This window comes from Mytilus edulis, chromosome 10 (assembly GCF_963676685.1).
Source record: "Mytilus edulis chromosome 10, xbMytEdul2.2, whole genome shotgun sequence".
In the NCBI taxonomy this organism is placed as follows: Eukaryota; Metazoa; Mollusca; class Bivalvia; order Mytilida; family Mytilidae; genus Mytilus; species Mytilus edulis.
The window spans coordinates 39,977,442-39,995,158 of record NC_092353.1 but is presented as its reverse complement, the minus strand read 5'-3'; the positions used below and the strand labels follow the sequence as shown (position 1 = coordinate 39,995,158).

Here is a 17,717-nt window from a genome sequence, read left to right as displayed (position 1 = left end):
TACATCAAGTTGTAAATTAACTTCATGGTATAAATATTCGGATATTTGTCTTCAGAGCAGAACAATAAATAATCATTAACTACTTGCGTTCTTACTCCCATATTAGAATCCATTCAGAACTACCCGGAATTTGCCTTCTAAGACATTTTACGCAATGTCAGAGTGAGAGTTGTATAAAGCTTCGGATGTAAAAATTCAAATAATGGTAGGCAGATGATATTTACTTTTATGATTGAATATTTATCATATCATCGAGTGGATAGATATTTCTCATATCACAATGAACGGGATGTGATATCAAAAGGGAATATGAAAAAAGATGGAAAACATCACTCGCTATTTATTTTAATCAGTGACAAAATCTCGCCAAAGACGTGTCTACGTTTAGATTAAAATAGTTACCAAACGCCATCCAACTATAACACGTTATGTTAACATGTACATTATACAAATATAGCTTTTGTATGAGGTCGATACAAGGATATATTGACCTGAAAGAAGTATATTGACTGAGGACGAAGTCCGAGGTCGATATACTTCTTTGGGTCGATATATCCTGTATTGACCTCATACAAAGGCTATATTTGTTATATTATTATTTTCCGACCATATTTGTATCAAATCGTCATTTAGGTTTGTTGGAATTTTATAGATATTACATTGTCTCCTTGACAATAACAACATATTAGTTGTTATTTCATTTATTTTTTTTTGGACATCTTATGTATTTGAAGATTTTTTTCGTCAAATAATCGATCACACATATCATTTGTTTCAAAACGTTTAACAATATCCTGAAATTCATTACATGACGTCACAAAGTATATCGGTTTTTAGATATTCTAAAAATAACCGTGCAATATGCTTTTTGCCGGTCAATATGCATTTTGCTATCCGCCGTTTTCACTCTACCTTCGAAAATATAGTTTAACATGTGACTATCCCTAAACGAATCAAATTTGTTAAAATATACGAATTAATAATATTAGGTTTTATATTAAGTAATTTTAACCAATTAAAATAGCTTGCAAACAAAAAAATCAAGGTGTTATCATATGTTTATTCGTGTATGAAATATCCAGAAAAAGATGTGTGAGCTTCCCCATACACAACTTCTGCAGCAGCATCTCTATGTTTGACGAATACTCGATCACCAACTATTAATTCTATGACAGCACTGATTGTACTCGAGTCTGCAGCTGCTCCTCGATGCGAGTAACCAAGAATATATGGTTGATCATTCTTGTTCAGTTGGTAATGTACTACGGCACGATGATTTGCCAAAATCATACACGAAAAATGGTAAAGCCCTTGAACAGTCGCTGTAAACACACCTGTTGATGGGTCATATGCTCCACCTCTATTCACTCTGACATCATCAAATTTTAATACGTCATCTATACCAGTTAATGTGAAATGCGGAGTTAGTGCTGCAAAAAACGCTGGCTTTCCAGTTGCACAGGCTGCTGTATAATTAAACAAAAGAACTAGACTATATTACCATTTCTAACAAATAAACGAAGAACTGTTAAAATATTCTATTCGATCAATTAGAAAAAAAAACCCGAACAGTTACGTTGCCAAATGAGCAGCCATGTTTTGATAACGGAATTCTACTCTTTCTTATTTAGTTTCAGCACAATTGCTCCTGCATTTTTAGGGCATAATATTTTCATTTTCTTATATCGTTGCAAAAATATTTATTATCAGTTCTAACCAGGTCAGCAAATGCATTTCAAAAATGTTCCTGGTCCAGGAAAATCGAATGATCGTCTGCTTATAACGTAATTTGTCTCCTTGGTGTTACCTTATTGAAATTAGAAAGTACTGAGAGAAGATTTAAGGGTCAGAAAACATTAAAAAGTTAGGATATAACAGTCAGTAACTACATAATGTTCAAATGACGATGGTTGATGAGATTTTTTGTTTTTTTTGTTTTTTTTTTAAACTTTACAGACAGATAATGATAAACAAACTGAATACGGAAATGTGGTATGATTGCCAATGAGACAACTATCGTCTCGAGTGAAAGCGGCTGATATTTGAAAAAAACATTCTACAAAATTCATTGTGCCAATTTTACGTGACGGCGACTGTACGTGTTGTACATACGAAAAATTGTAAGACTGAAATGTATTTTCAAACGTCAACTTTTGTTTGTTAACAAAGTCTAAAGTAAGGTATGTGTTTTTCAATGATTACAAATACTCTTCCACTGTTAGTTCAAAACAATTATGGCCCGTAGAAAAGTGAATATCCAAAGTTGTGAATCCTTAAAAATTATTTCACTTCGTTCTGCGCCCTCAGTGAAATAAACTTCCCGTGTTTACCTTTTCTACGGGCCAAAAGTGTATATTAAACTCCTGACTTGGCATAGGCAAACAGTTTTTTTTTTGTGAGCACTCAACTCTTCCTCTAACCTGGGAAAGTTTTGCAACATAACAGCATAAGAGCAATCTATCAAAATCAGTTGAAAAAGCCTCATCAGATAAGTAAATACAAAGCATCAAAATTTATTTATAAATAATGTATTCCAATTATACCTTTAGATTTTGCTATGTCGACTTTCATTTCATTAAACTCATCTAAAATGTCTAATACACACGACTGTGAACTGCACGCCATGAATGGCAAAGACAATGCAATTAAAATGGCGATCGTTGGACACATATTCATCCTGACAATCAATGTAATGGCGTTCTCCTCTCAATGTATGAATTCTAAAAAAAAAATAGAAAGCAACAAATAATGTGTCTGTACATATTTCTTTTAATCATGACACAAAAACAGTATATCACAAACAATTTTAAAACAACAGCAAAATGAAAAAGAAAAAAAAAAGAAAAATTAAAGAACAAACATTACAGAGAAACCTTATTTTATAAATTGTTTATCTTACATCTGTCCCCTTTAATTCGATTATATTAATGACTCATGTACAGTGTGCATGTAACCCTTTGTCTTATTTTACCCAACAACAAATGAACGATACTTACATTATATATCTTGTGTACAAAATTCTGATCGCCCAGTTTATTTGAATAATTATGTTTGGTATAATTTATATACTGGTGAAGGTACTTAGAGGACAATACAATAGGAAGCTGTTTTGCTGTTTCTTGTTATACAGTTTCCCGTTGTACTGTTTTAAAACGTTTAAATTACATAAATGACGACTAAAGCCTTGACCTAAACTAAATTTGACCGTCATCTAGATCAAATCAGAAGAAATATGTTCTCATTGTGTGTTTATGTATACTATTATAAAACACACACTACTAACTCAGTTCACAATAAAATGGCTTTGCGTTGTTATAAAATTATGGTGCGATTTCGTCATGGATAAGTTATGTTACTTCCCAAAACGATTGCCTCAGTTCTTTTCGAATGAGCAAATAATAAGCAAATTAAATGTTTGAATCTATATTGTAAGAAACTCCCTAAATTGAACCAGAAATTAACGCAGGATAATGAAAATATCGAAATTGGTATGGTTTGGTTAAGCGATTGACATGGCTCGGTTTAGAGTCTAAAAGTTCGTCATGGTTTTGGTTACATTTTTTCATGGTTTAGATTCAAATTAATACATATTTGTGGCACACATGTGGCACCTTAATATTAATAGTTTGTTTTAAGGCGACTGTGAAACATTAAAGAAACACATTTAACTAATTGACTAAAGAGGTAAAAAACCTTTTGATCAAATTTGGTGGGCGTAAACGGCAAATCGTACATTTATATATGTTTGCAACCCGCGTAACGACTTGCGAGGTCATTGCGAGGTCATTGCGAGGTCAATGGAAACATCGGGCGTCCGTCCTTCCGTCCGTCCGTTCGTCTGTCCGTTCATCCGTCCTGTCTCACGTTTACAATTGTGGAATTTTTATGAAACTTATATCATAGTTTTTTTAGTAATAGTTTGGGCTAGTTCGAAAATCAGTGCCGATCATTTATCTTTTAAATAGTTATGCCAGAATTTTAGGAAAATTACATCATAGGTTTGATATCAACAATGTTTTTGACTGATTTGAAAATAGTACCGAAAGATTATTTTTACAATCTAACTGTTCAACATTTTGCAACTCTAAGTAGACGTCATTAATCATTTCTCACGACAATTATCCCTGGCAGTGTACATCTACTTAGAAATTATACCATCCATGATACCATAACTCAACTATAAAATTAAACAAACGATATCGAGAGGACACTATACAGTCTTCAAACATTCACGAAACAAAATGTTAACATGGACAACAGTTTAAACTTATTTTTTAGTAAACTGTAAGTGCAAAGCGTGGAATTTAAATATATGAAAGATCGCAAGTTTAAATTAGAAATACGTCCATTATGTCTATTTTTACGAACAAATAAAAACTATCATGTTTTTTTTTCATATTGTATAAGTGTATTATGCAGTACTACCTAACTATTTAAACCATTTTTTTTCTTGTATGCCATCAAGTTCCGATAATATCAGAAAAACATCTGTCGGTTTAGTATTTAGTATGGAAAAAATATACATTATTAATTGTGATTGAAAAACATAATTGAAAAAAAATCAATGATGCACTAACTGTTGTGCTTAGTACAAGTACATTTAAACTATGTAAAGCCTCATTTCTGAGCCGACAAGGCAAGCAATCACTGACAATAAATTGAATATTGGTAGAAGTATTCCAATATGAAATAAATAAAAGAAACTTTTTGTCTTAGTCTTTTTTTATTATTAGTTGTTATTGGCTTGGAATATTCTCACAAACCAGTTCTTTCTTTGATGTTTTTGTTACTTGTCTCTGTATCAAACTAACTATTCAAGTCCTATTCAGGCTGTAAGTTATATGAATTGCTTTATCTTTAATTTTGTCGGAGCCTTTAATTACTTGCTAAGAGGTATGAGTTTTGTTATTTGTCGACGGCCGTACGGTTACCTAACATTTACGTCATTTGGTCAAGGCTGGATAGTTGTATAAATGGAAATCATATTGTATTTACTAATTGCATATTACTATGTGCTTTCTTAGGTCATAGTGTATCCCGAATACAACAACTTTTAAAGAAATTTGCTATATATGTTACTCTAGTGATCTCTTTAAACATGCTTGTTCTGAAGTTATGATAATTATATTGATAATATCTTAGCTTTACTATAGACGTCTTATTTTCTCAAGCGGTGAATTTTTGCGAGTAGAAGATCATCGTTAAAATATAAAACTCAGATCTACTCGTCTGGGAACAAAACAACAACACAAGAAAAATAACTACACTATATGACCTCAAAATAGGATAGAATGGGTTTAACACGAAAAAAAGAATCAGCGAACATATTATGTAACAGTATTTTAATAGTTGTACATAATGTCTGTTTATTTTTATCGTAACACTTCCATCATTCACGACAGGAATCACATAACCGAACCATGTCGTACATGAACTAAACCATGACACTGATGAACCAAACCATGACATTGAATTTTCTGTATTCTTAAATTGTGTGCTAATGTCGGTATTTTTTATGAATAATTGACGGCAGATGTATACCAAGATGTATACCATAACGAAATAAGGGATGTAACTGACAAAAAAGAAACAACTGTACTTTATGCATTAATAACGAACAACTTATAAATTTTGACATACGCAAGCATTATTCTGTGTCAAATTATAACTATATAATAAAACTTTAATGTACTAACATATTAGCAATAAGCAAAGATACTGACCAGCTTGAATTTATATTCAGAGGTTCCTTTAGCGAAAAATTCAAATGTTTATATTGTGACATTGATTGTCAATAAATACTCTTAACACAACCATGTCTAACTTAACAAAACAATGACAAAATCACTGTACTAATCGACCCTCGATATGACGACCTTACTACCCGTGAAGTGACGTTGGAGACCAAAGTGACGCCAAAATAGTACACAAGAATTAAATAGCTGTCAAAATCAAACAGTACCAAAAATAAAGTCAAACACTATTTGATAGATGTCAGAATAGTGTTAATATTCGCATATCATATTTCAGAATTAATATAACAATTTAGAAGGTTAATAACATGGAGAACAAGTATTAAAGTGTTTACAAAAGCAGCTGAACATATTTAATATTGAGTAATGGACTGCAGCTTTATTTTATTTCCTAGTATTTCTACCACTAAATTTAATGCTATCATGACATATTTCAGGGATTATAGAAATTTCGTCCAGATGCCAGTCGTTGAAGAAAATTAGTTGGAAATATTATAACTTCCCCCGTACCCACGAAATCAACAAAATTGTACCTAATAGTATATAATAATGAATCTACAGTACTCTAGAAACTATAACCTTTTAGTTTGTTTTGAACATTTTCAAATTTTATCCAATGGAGCATTCTGGACACTATCTATAAGGTTGCCATATTATCTTAATATGTAACTTCACATCTATATTATAGGAAGAAGATGTGGTATGCTGATGGATAAATAAAATAAAACAAATACCGAACTCAGATAAAAACTTAAAACGAAAGTCCCTAATCAAACAGCAAAACCAATAAGAATGTGTCCATAGTACACGGATGCCCCACTCACACTATCATGGACCGTGAAAATTGGGGTCAAACCTTTAATTTTGGATTAAAATTAGAAAAATCGTATCATAGCTATAGGGAACATGTGTACTAAATTTCAAGTTGATGTAACTTTAACTTCATCAAAAACTACCTTGACCAAAAACTTTAACCTGAACTTCGCACTATCATTTTCTATGTTCAGTGGACCACGAAATTGGGGTCAAAACTATAATTTGGCATTGAAATTGGAAAGATCATATCATGGGGAACATGTGTACTAAGTTTCAAGTTGATTGGACTTCAACTTCTTCAAAAACTATCTTGACCAAAAACTTTAACCTGAAGCGAACGGACGCACAGATGGACGCACATACGGACGGACGAACGAATGAACGGAGGCACAGACCAGAAAACATAATGCCCCTCTACTATCGTAGGTGGGGCATAAAAATACAAACTTATCTAACGGATAGAATAACAATTGCCATATTTCTGACTTGGTACCGGCATCTTCTAATGAAGAAGATGATGTATATGTTAGCAACTGAAAAAGCATGGGTCTCTAATAGGCCTATGACAATTAGTAAACATCATACAACATAGTAAGCTATAAAAGACCATGACATGACAAATGTAAAAAAAATCAAAAGAAAAACAACCGGCCTGATTTATGTACAAAACAATAAACGAAAAACAGCTATGATAAACAGCAATAAACCCTTACCACTAGATGACAGAATTTGGCCTTGACAAAGTCACGGAGAGAATATTGTGGAGTAAAACAAGCTTGCAGTCGCTCATCAGACCTTCATTCCTTGGAAATTGGTGCAACAGAACAATATAAGCATAAACTGTGAAAATAAGTTGAAAAGGGCGCGATACAAGGCACAAAAAAACTAATATTGATCTGAGGGTACTCGCAGCTATGATATCAATCAGTACACAATTTATGTCATAAACGCAATTGCCATGTCAGGCATGCATGTCTTTAATGTGGTAATAATCATTCTGCTTTTAGATGTCGTAGTTTATGGACAATGAATTCAAAACTTGTCCATCTACACTTAATAGACATTTGCGATTATGTTGACAGCTTGTGGTGCAATCAGGGTAACTCGGACAAAATGCACATCCGACTAAGACAACTTGCACCAAATCAAAGACAACTCTGTCTTCTTTTATAGACAGCTCGGATTGAAATACAGCTCGAACCAGTTTGAAACGTTTCTTTAGACCAGTGGCTCTTTGTGGTTAATTACGTTTAATATTATTTTGTTAATTTTATCTAGATTTTTTTCTTCTCGGTTTCCCCTAACTAACCATATTGATCTTATAATTAGCTCGCTATGACAACTTGTCAGTTTGACTAGTAAAATACGTTTTGTTACTATAATTTGTTTAATGACTAATACATTAAAATCAAATCAAATATTCGAAATGCAAACAAAATATAAACTAGACATACATTCGTCTTAACATATACGAGCCCTTGTTGTAATAAGTGATTAAGTGATCTTAAAATCTTTCATGGTGGTTGAAATGCCTATTTATACCGTCAGGCACGAAATGATAATTTTCGACTATCGTTGGCGTCATGGAGAAATGAACTCTATTTTTCTTTGTGAACTTTGACCTATAATGGTTTACTTTAACTAATTGTGACTTGCACAGATACACAGTGGTAAGACTTGTTTCTAGCAAACGGCTTACGCCGTTAGCCGTCGGCAAACCGGCATGACACTTGTTTGTAAAAATATTCAGCACTGCGCATGCCCGGCTTACGCCGCTCGAGCCGGTTTGATTTGACCGGCTAAGTGGCGAAAAACATGGCTGACTGTTGTAAGAACCGAATTTGTTCATTTAAAACTGTATTGTTAATCATCGCGAAATAGCCAAAACGCGCTAAAAACGGCATAAAACCTAACTAAACAAACTAACATTTGTATTTATATACTGTACTAGAATTGCCGAGGTCTCAATGAAGATAAGTATTTGTAACTAATTGTAGTCACCCTTTATAAATAAATTATGTATTGTTATTATTAATATCATATTTATCCTGTTGTTAATTGTTAATTGTAAATAATTGAGCAACGTATAAATGCTTTGTCGCTCTTGAGAACGTTTTTGTTACAGTTGTGAACGTTTAATAAATATCACAATTCAGTCTGTAAAAGATATAGTTGCAATTTTCCTTCTTCATCTATCTCAAACAGTTGGAATAGGCCATAACCTATTATAGCTGGTAGTAATGGTCCTTGGGCAGCCATGTTAGATTTGCCGGTATATAAGCCGTTCCACTTGTTTCTCGCACGAATAGGCGTACGACGGTCACATGACCGGCGCAAGACCGGCTGACTAGAAACAAGTGCGCCCAAAGTGGAAACGGAACTGTACGGTTTTCTAATAAATTGGTCATTCGGGAGACTGTCAAGCGGTGCTCCGACATTTGCAAAATAACAAGTTGCTTGATGGAAACTTTGACGAACTCTTATGTTACTATATAATGTTTCTGCTTCAAAATTTTAAAGCTAAAACATTCTTTATGTAAATATGAACCAATAAAATAATAAGAAAGAGATATGCATCAAAACGTTTTCCTTAGAAAGGTGGAGCTCCGTGTAAAACGATCAAAATTGTAACACAACAGCGATCAAAAATGTCAAATAAACATCGAAAAATCAATGTTGGCTACCTGAATTGTCACATGTACCTTTTCTGATATATAGTCTTACCTGTCTGGAAATTTCAAAGCCATTGTCCCAGTAGAAATCTAAAAATATTCATTTTCTCCATGTCGGGTATTTTGATTGACTGTACAATCGCTTGCAAGTTTACTGTAATATCACTCGGAGCCTTCCTGTACAATCGCTTGGAGCTTTCCTGTAGAATTGCTTCGCAAAATTTATTAAATACATTGCATGTGCATTGTATTGGTTGTTTCTTGCTGTCCTATTAGAATGAAATTCAAAACAGTGTGGCTGTGGCCATTGATTGACACATTAATTACTTTATTTAGGTGTTGAGAACCTTTGGTGACCCCATAGTTTAAGTGTCTTTAAAAAGTACATAGTGAGTAGTGGTCTTTACATACAAAAGTTCACCTAAATTGTCCCAGTCAATGAATGAATTTAATGTGTCAATCAATGGCCACAGCCACACTGTTTTGAATATCATTCTATATAATATATCGTCGCTGTTATACAAAAACCTCGTATCTAAGGTTTTGATTATTTTACACCAGGCAGTAAAAACTGATTTTTTTTTATTGATTATTTAGCATTAAATGTGTATGTTCCACTGTATGTGAAAATATCTGATCTTCTAACCAATCAATTACCAAGACGAGCAAAAATGTCTGCACCTATATTGTATTTTGAAAGCTTTTCACATTATTTCTAAGCTTTATTAGCTTTGAGAACCTAAAATTGATTCAGTAAACTGTAGCTGTTATGATGTCAGCTGCCGTGCCGTGTGTTTTTCTTTTGAGATACGATATTTTCGAACAACAAAATGTCTCACCAATCCGACTACACTTTTTCGTCACATGTCAGAATTCAGGTTAATGATTGGTCAGAAGATCAGATATTTTCGCATACAGTGGAACATACATATTTAATTCTAAATAATCAATAAAAAGATTTCCACAAAAAATTGAGATACGAGGTTTTTGCATAAAAGCGACGATATGTCTTATTTTTGTTTTAATGGATTGCTGTCTCGTCAACGTACGTACACCAACATCTCTCTTTTAAGACATGAACGGCTTAGATTCTATTTCAGTTCTTCCTGTCCAAGTAAACACAAAAACTTTGCTTTTTGGATCAACGGTACTCTCAGATGAGCAAAATAGTATTTTATTCAGTTTGGTGCAAAAATATATTATTAAAAGTAAACGTTTTAACCCTTGATGTTAATGCCTCATCACTCAATAGGAACCCAAGCATTTCACACTGTATAAATTACAATTATTCACGTTTATTTATTATTATTTTTATTTTATTTTTCTCATGAATTTTTTTTTCTTCTTCCTTTTTCACCTTTTTCATATTCATATATTTATTACAGAGCATGCCAGTATTTGTATTTATGTATTGTTCAATAAGTGTATTATGTCTGTAAAGGGAGACAGATTTGTAAAAGCAAATTGCTTGTTTCTGAATCCTTAATATTATTTCATTGTATAATATGTTTAATGTTGATTTATCTGAATAAATATTGTTTAAACTAACATCTCTTTTTTTTTTATCCATTCATCATTCGAGCGACAAAAAAAAAAAAAAAAAAAAAAAAACAGGAGAAAAAATAAAAAACCATGATAATATCAGGAGCACATAACTTCAAATTGCGTACCGCGCGGGTCTTCAGGACTGCAAAATTATGGTATACCCACTGTAAAAGTGGACATTATTCTCAGGTAAACAATTTATACATGCTATACTAGTCAAGAAATGACACCACCATATAGCTAAAGATATCAATGAGATCTATCAATTTCCCTTTGTTTTTTCCTTTACCGGTGTTCGGACATCCTTTTACTAACCGACTGACCTTTTTTTGAGAAATTTATGTTTTTTTATGACCTCCTGGTTTGTACTAAACATTTGATGTTTATATGTTTAAAATTAAAAAAAAGAGAAAAACAAATATTAATATTCGTACTTCTATAGGCTATATATATAGTTGACATATGTGTTATACTCTGACTGTCGGATTGAAGGAAAAGTGTCCATAACTCTCCATTTTTCATTAAATGTACTTCGTGGCAAACATTCCAAGAATTTGAAATTCAGTTTACTGAGGAACTTTCGTTCATCTTTTCTTGGGGGGGGGGGGGGAGGAGGGGTGTTCAATATGATAAACACACTTTCTATCGTAAATCGTTTACTTAGGAACTGGTCATTTGTAACATTAAGGAAGGGGAAGAAGTTAAGGGGACCTTGAAAAGTTTTAAAAATTTAAAGATGTTTTCTAATTTTTCAATACTTGAAAATGGGTGTGGGGGGGTCAAAATTTGCTCACACGATTTGAACAATTCTATATAAATATATTTCAAGCCTACAAAAATCATATAGTTAAAATTGACAATAGACACGCGGAATCGTGTCAAAGAGACTACAATACGACCATAGCTAATTTGATGAATACACTAAATCAGTATTTGATTGACTATTTTCAGCAGGAATATCTAACACGCGATTCAGATGTTTTTTCTATATCTCTTATGTTATCATTTTTTACTTCAAATTTCATTTCAATATTTGTTATATGCAAGTCATGCCATCTTCTGTTTGTTTGTTAGACATGAAGAACGACTATATCAGGGATGGATGGTTTGATGTCTCAGATTTTGCAGATTTTCTCGAAGCATTGTATGGTATCCATATATTGTTTTGTTATAACGAACACAAGTATTGAAAGATGATGGGATGAAATTTTTTATGTCTTTGGAAAGGATGGGGGTGTCTTTATTTTATTTTGTTATTTCAAGATGAGGACTTGAAAAAAATCAGACTTTCCGTTTAGAATTTCCATTGGAGTTCGGTATTTTTGTTATTTTTACTCTTTTCCAAATGTTACGCCCCCCCCCCCCTTACCCCCACCCGAAATCATAGTCATTTACCCAGTCGACGCACCAAGTCGCGCTCCATTTGAATTCGAGCAAGTCCTCAAGTTCAGTTTGTGTGTTTTTTTTTTTTTTTATCTATTTGTCATCCTATTTATCAATTTATGAGAATTTAATGTCGTCAAACTTCTGCTGCCTTAATTCATACCTTCAAAATAAATAAGTTTAACATATATTTTTTTTATGGGATGACAGAAGGGGGATCACAAGTTTTAAAATTTTTGTAACAATTTTAAATTATATATAAATAATATCAGGAGCACACACAACTCAAATTGTTTACCGCGCAGGTCTTCGGGACTCCAAAATTATTCTATGCTCACTGGTAAAAGTGCTTATTATTCTGAAGTACTAGTAAACAATTTGTAATAGAAAAAAGGATATGGGGCAAAATGATTAGGATAGACATTGTAAGATGTATCACAGCCAAATCGAGCATTATAAAAAAAACATACAGGAAAGTATAACATATTTAAAACAAAATAGTTTCTACGCATAAGGTGTAAATATAAAGCTATGTAGAATATATTTTAGTTGTTAGGTATCAAATGAAAGGTGAATGATTGGTGATCCTTGTATTGACTAATAATTCTGAATAATACAAAACTGTATGAACGAATTCTAAAACTTCGGGCATATATTGCCTGTTTAATTTCTCGGTACATGTTATACTAGCCAAGAAATAAAACATCACAACACAGATATCAACAAATGCTAAACCAATCACAAAAAAGCTTGATCCTATCAATTTCCCTTTGTTTTTTCCTTTGTCTGTATTCGGACATCCTTTTTACTAACAACTGACTTATTTTGAGAAATACATGTTTTTATGACCTGCTGGTTTGTACTAAACATCTGTTTTTTGTTGTTGTATTTTTTTAATTAATAATAAAACAGATAAATATTAACATATATATGTTAATATCCATACGAGCGTTGTTGAATTATATGTTACATTCTGACTGCCTGATTGAAGGCAAAAAGTGTCCATAACTGTCCCTTTTTTTTTAAATTCAAAATGAACATCGTGGCAAACACTCCAAGAATTTGAAATGCAGTTTTACTAAAGCACCGACCGTTCGTATTTTGTCAGGAAGGGAGGGGGGTTCAATCTGATTAAAATAACATATCTATCGTAACTCGTTTACATTTTCAAGGGACTGGTCATTTGTAACCTGAAAGTGGGAAGGATAGATTAAGGGGGCCTGGAAAATTTGGGAATACAAAGTGGGGGTCTAATTTGTTAATACTTTAAATGAAAAAAGGAAGAAAGGCAGCGAAATTAATTCGCAATATTTGAGCAATTCTGTAATTCACACATGCAAAAATTATAGCTTATTTGATGAATATACTAAATCAGAATTTCATTTGATCAATATTTGCTTCATGCAAGTCAATGCCTTCGTTTATTTGTTTGTTAGATATGAAGAACGCAATATCAGGGATTGATGGTTTAATGTCTTAGTTTTTGTAGGTTTTCTGGAAGATTTTATATTACGACTATTCCCCTTAAAACTAATGATTAAAAATTGATTTTATCAATGGTATATTATAATATATGGGAGTCAAGCGTAACATTTTCTACACGGTTTTACATGAATTACGTTCCTTTACGGTTGACCTGGAGATGCATAATCAAGGGACTCAAACCCTACACTTCCCCTACTGTAAACAAAATGTTATTTTTTGTCACGAAAGAAATAATGCTTTTTCGTCTCGATCTGCTCGGTTCAATTCTTTAAGAACACAAATCATAAGTTTAAACATGTTCTTCCAGGATAGTATTTCTAACTAAAGCTAAAATGGAATGAAGGTGTGGTAAATATTAATGAAACCATAACTGGCATAAAATTACAAATAAAGTTCGCTGAAGTCACAAACAACTACTAGTAACCCACTTTACTTAAATCTCAGCTGATAAATTATTTTATTGAATAAAAAAAATTGAAATTGTGTGTATTTTTTTTAATGTTATAACGAACAAAGTGACTTTTCTACACTTTACACAAGTATTCCCCATTCCAAACTAAAAGACAAATTGAAAGAGTTGGTATTGCTTTGTTTCATAAAAAGAATGGCGAACGTAGATACAAGTATCTTGTCTTAGGGAGGGATAAATCCTACTTTGTAAAGAATCACTCTGATTCAAACAACAAATTCTCTGAAACTGACATTATCAAGATGCTTGATTTCTTGATTGACAACATATTTGTTACGTTTGGAGGACTTTTCAACAGACTGTCGGCATTCCAATGGGAATCAATTGTGCCCCTCTTCTTGCCGACTTGTTTCTTTATTATTATGAGGCTGACGTCATACAAAAACTTCTTAGGAAGAAAGATAAGAAGTTAGCAATATCCTTTAACTTTACTTTCCGCTATATAGATGATGTTCTCTCACTAAATCATTCAAAATTTGGTGACTATGTTGAACGCATCTATCCCATCGAAATAAAGATAAAGAATACAACAGATACAGTTAAGTCTGCCTCATATCTTGACTTACATCTAGAAATTGACAATGAGGGTCGGTTGAAAACAAAACTTTACGACAAAAGAGATGATTTCAGCTTCCCAATTGTGAACATTCCATTTCTATGTAGCAACATTCCAGCAGCGCCTGCATACGAAGTATTATATCTCCCAATTAATACGATATTCCTGGGCTTGTATTTCCTATCATAATTTTCTCGATAGAGGGTTGCTGCTCACAAGGAAGCTATTAAACCAAGAGTTCCAAATGGTGAAGTTGAAATCATTCCTTCGTAAATTTTACGAGTTGGTTGACCGTTATGAAATATGTCGTAACTAAAATCCACTTCCCTTTTCACCACGAATGTGACCTACCGAATTAGACTATTTACCGGGTTTGTAATAACATGAGCAACACGACGGGTGCCACATGTGGAGCAGGATCTGCTTACCCTTCCGGAGCACCTGAGATCACCCTCCAATTTTTTTTGTGGGGTTCGTATTGCTTAGTCTTTAGTTTTCTATGTTGCGTTTTTTGTACTATTATTTGTCTGTTTGTATTTTTATTTTTTAGCCATGGGGTTGTCAGTTTACTTTCGATTTATGAGTTTGACTGTCCCTCTGGTATCTTTCGCCCCTCTTTCATTTAATGTGATGCAAACTTCTTTGGCCCTTAGAGTTAGACCAAACAATTTTCAGAAATAAACATAATAAATACAGCTTCTTTTATCTTTCATATAGGGCGATATCCTTAATCTGATGATGTGTTATTTTTTGCTGAAAAAATGACCACTGTCTTAAAATAGTGATCGTCTTTAATTTCGATAGTTTTGCTTTTATCGTTCCTGGTGAAGATAAATCTAGAAACGTGCCTCGGAGACGCGAAAATTACGGTTACTAGAAGATGACCGCGAAATCGAGGTACGATTGGACAAGTGTTTACCCCGATCGACTTCACATTGTTTTCATTTTTGTTGTTCGTGTGTTTCGCGGGCAGTACGTCGACTGAGCATGCACGAAAGCGTATGTATAAGACACAGGTATCCGAAAATGGATATTAAAAAAAAAAAAGGTGTTTTCTGTGGAAAAAATATTGTTTCAAAGACAAACTTAGAAAGTACAAATCGCTACTTTTTTACGTCATATCTCAAATATTTCCAACTTTGTATGGTTTCAGAGGAGTGGCGGCTCAATGAAATCGGTCTCTTCCCGGCTTTAGAAGTATAGATTTTCAATAACTGTCATCCAATATGTGCATTACGCCGTTGGGAAAATGTGCATGAGAGGTTCCCCAAAAATTGACACCACATTTAGGTTTATTATTAAGATGTTAGACAAAGTCGTAGATGAAATGTATTCGTACTAATGTTACCCACAAAAACGACATTTGTCTTTCCTGAAACTACAACATATATACAATGAATCATAATGATTATTGAATTGAGTTCTTGCCAAGAACAAGTTTTGTCTCCAAATTTTTTATGTGTTATCGACAGAAACCTATCAAACTCTGTACACAAGTTATCCATGTGAGTTTCAACAGAATATCATCAAATTAAGACACATAATTCGTGTCGAAAAATCAATAAATTATTGATTATAAATGCATCAAAAATTATAATCGGGAACCAGTTTTGCTTTTTCATTTAGGATTTTTTTTAATTTCAATTGACCTAATTTCAAAGCATTTGAAATTGACGCCACTTTTGATTTTGCCATTTTATATTAAAGGACTTTCCGTTTTAAATTTTCTTTGCAGTTCGGTATTTTTGTTATTATACTTTTTTCATCATGTACCTTGACTCATATCTAGAAATTAACAATGAAGGACGATTGAAAACAAAACTTACAAAAGAAGAGGTGATTTCAGCTTCCGCATTGTATACTTTCCATTTCTAAGTAACAACATTCCAGCAGTGCCTAAATATGGAGTTTAGTTGATAAAATATTTCCGCGCTTGTATGCATTTTCTATCATGACATCAATAGATCAATGCTTCCAAAGAAATATATGATGAACGGTTGGGAATTTGATTTATTGTTTAGTTGTACTTCTCATCAAAATTGATGTGAAAATTATTGATAGACACTGCAACTGTCCATGCACTATCCCCTTATTAAATAACTATTTTCGTAATGAAAATAATATTTCAAAGACATATAAAAAGGAATTAAAGCATAGTTCTGAGGTTTTAAAAATATGTAACATTTGTAACTAAATAGTATATGAGCATAAAAGGTGATGAGATGTATCCTTCAGCAATACAGCAACTCAGCAACACAAATAACCAAAACATCTAGTTGTCAACATCATACATGCTGCTGCTTAAACAATAGACATGTATGTCTATTAAATATGTGTATAGATAGTAATAGTTTGTTCTTATTTTGTGCTGTTACACCACTGTCCCAGGTTAGTGAGGAGGGTTTGGTGCCAACATACTAAGTTTGACCCCGCTACATTCTGTACGTGCCTGTCCCAAGTGGGGACACAGGTGGAAGAAAGGTCCGCTGATGTAGGCCCTGAGGACACCCGTGTCCTCAGGTATCCGGGGGGAATTGGTCATCGATTAATTCGCACAAAAATATAGTTCCCTATTTGGACCAATCTTAATACCAAATTGTAATGTGACTTAATACCGAATTGTAATGTGACTTAATACCAAAAAGCAAAATAGATACAATGCTTGGTTATATAATTATGCTGTAATTAAATAATTTCTTCGTTCTAAATGTAGAACTCCATGGGTTTGTATTGTTTATGTTATGTATTTGTTAAGGTGAACTGAGTTTATTGGAGATGAATTGGTTGTATTTTGTGTGTTTTTGGGGTGACCTTAGGTAACTCCCGTAATTAAAGAATAGAAAATACTATGCTATGGTATAAAATTATGCTGCAATGAACTAATTTCTTCATTCTGAATGTAGTTATATGTCATATCGTCGCTGTTATGCAAAAACCTCGTATCTTATGTTTTGATAATTTTACAACAGGCAGTAAAAACTGAAATCTTTTTATCGATTATTTAGAATTAAATATGTATGTTCCACTGTATGCAAAAA

General features: G+C 32.9%; 1 protein-coding gene across 1 annotated transcript; it reads right to left on the bottom strand.

The window, feature by feature from the left end:
• Positions 1-1,040: 1,040 nt before the first annotated feature.
• Positions 1,041-3,101, bottom strand: LOC139491156 (heavy metal-binding protein HIP-like). Its single transcript, XM_071278574.1, has 3 exons — positions 2,997-3,101; positions 2,544-2,720; positions 1,041-1,466 (listed from the first exon to the last, which is right to left on the bottom strand). Exons 2-3 carry the CDS (start codon positions 2,674-2,676, stop codon positions 1,060-1,062), a joined length of 540 nt encoding a protein of 179 aa, XP_071134675.1. The 5' UTR covers positions 2,677-2,720; positions 2,997-3,101; the 3' UTR covers positions 1,041-1,059.
• Between the last annotated feature and the right edge of the window lie 14,616 nt (positions 3,102-17,717).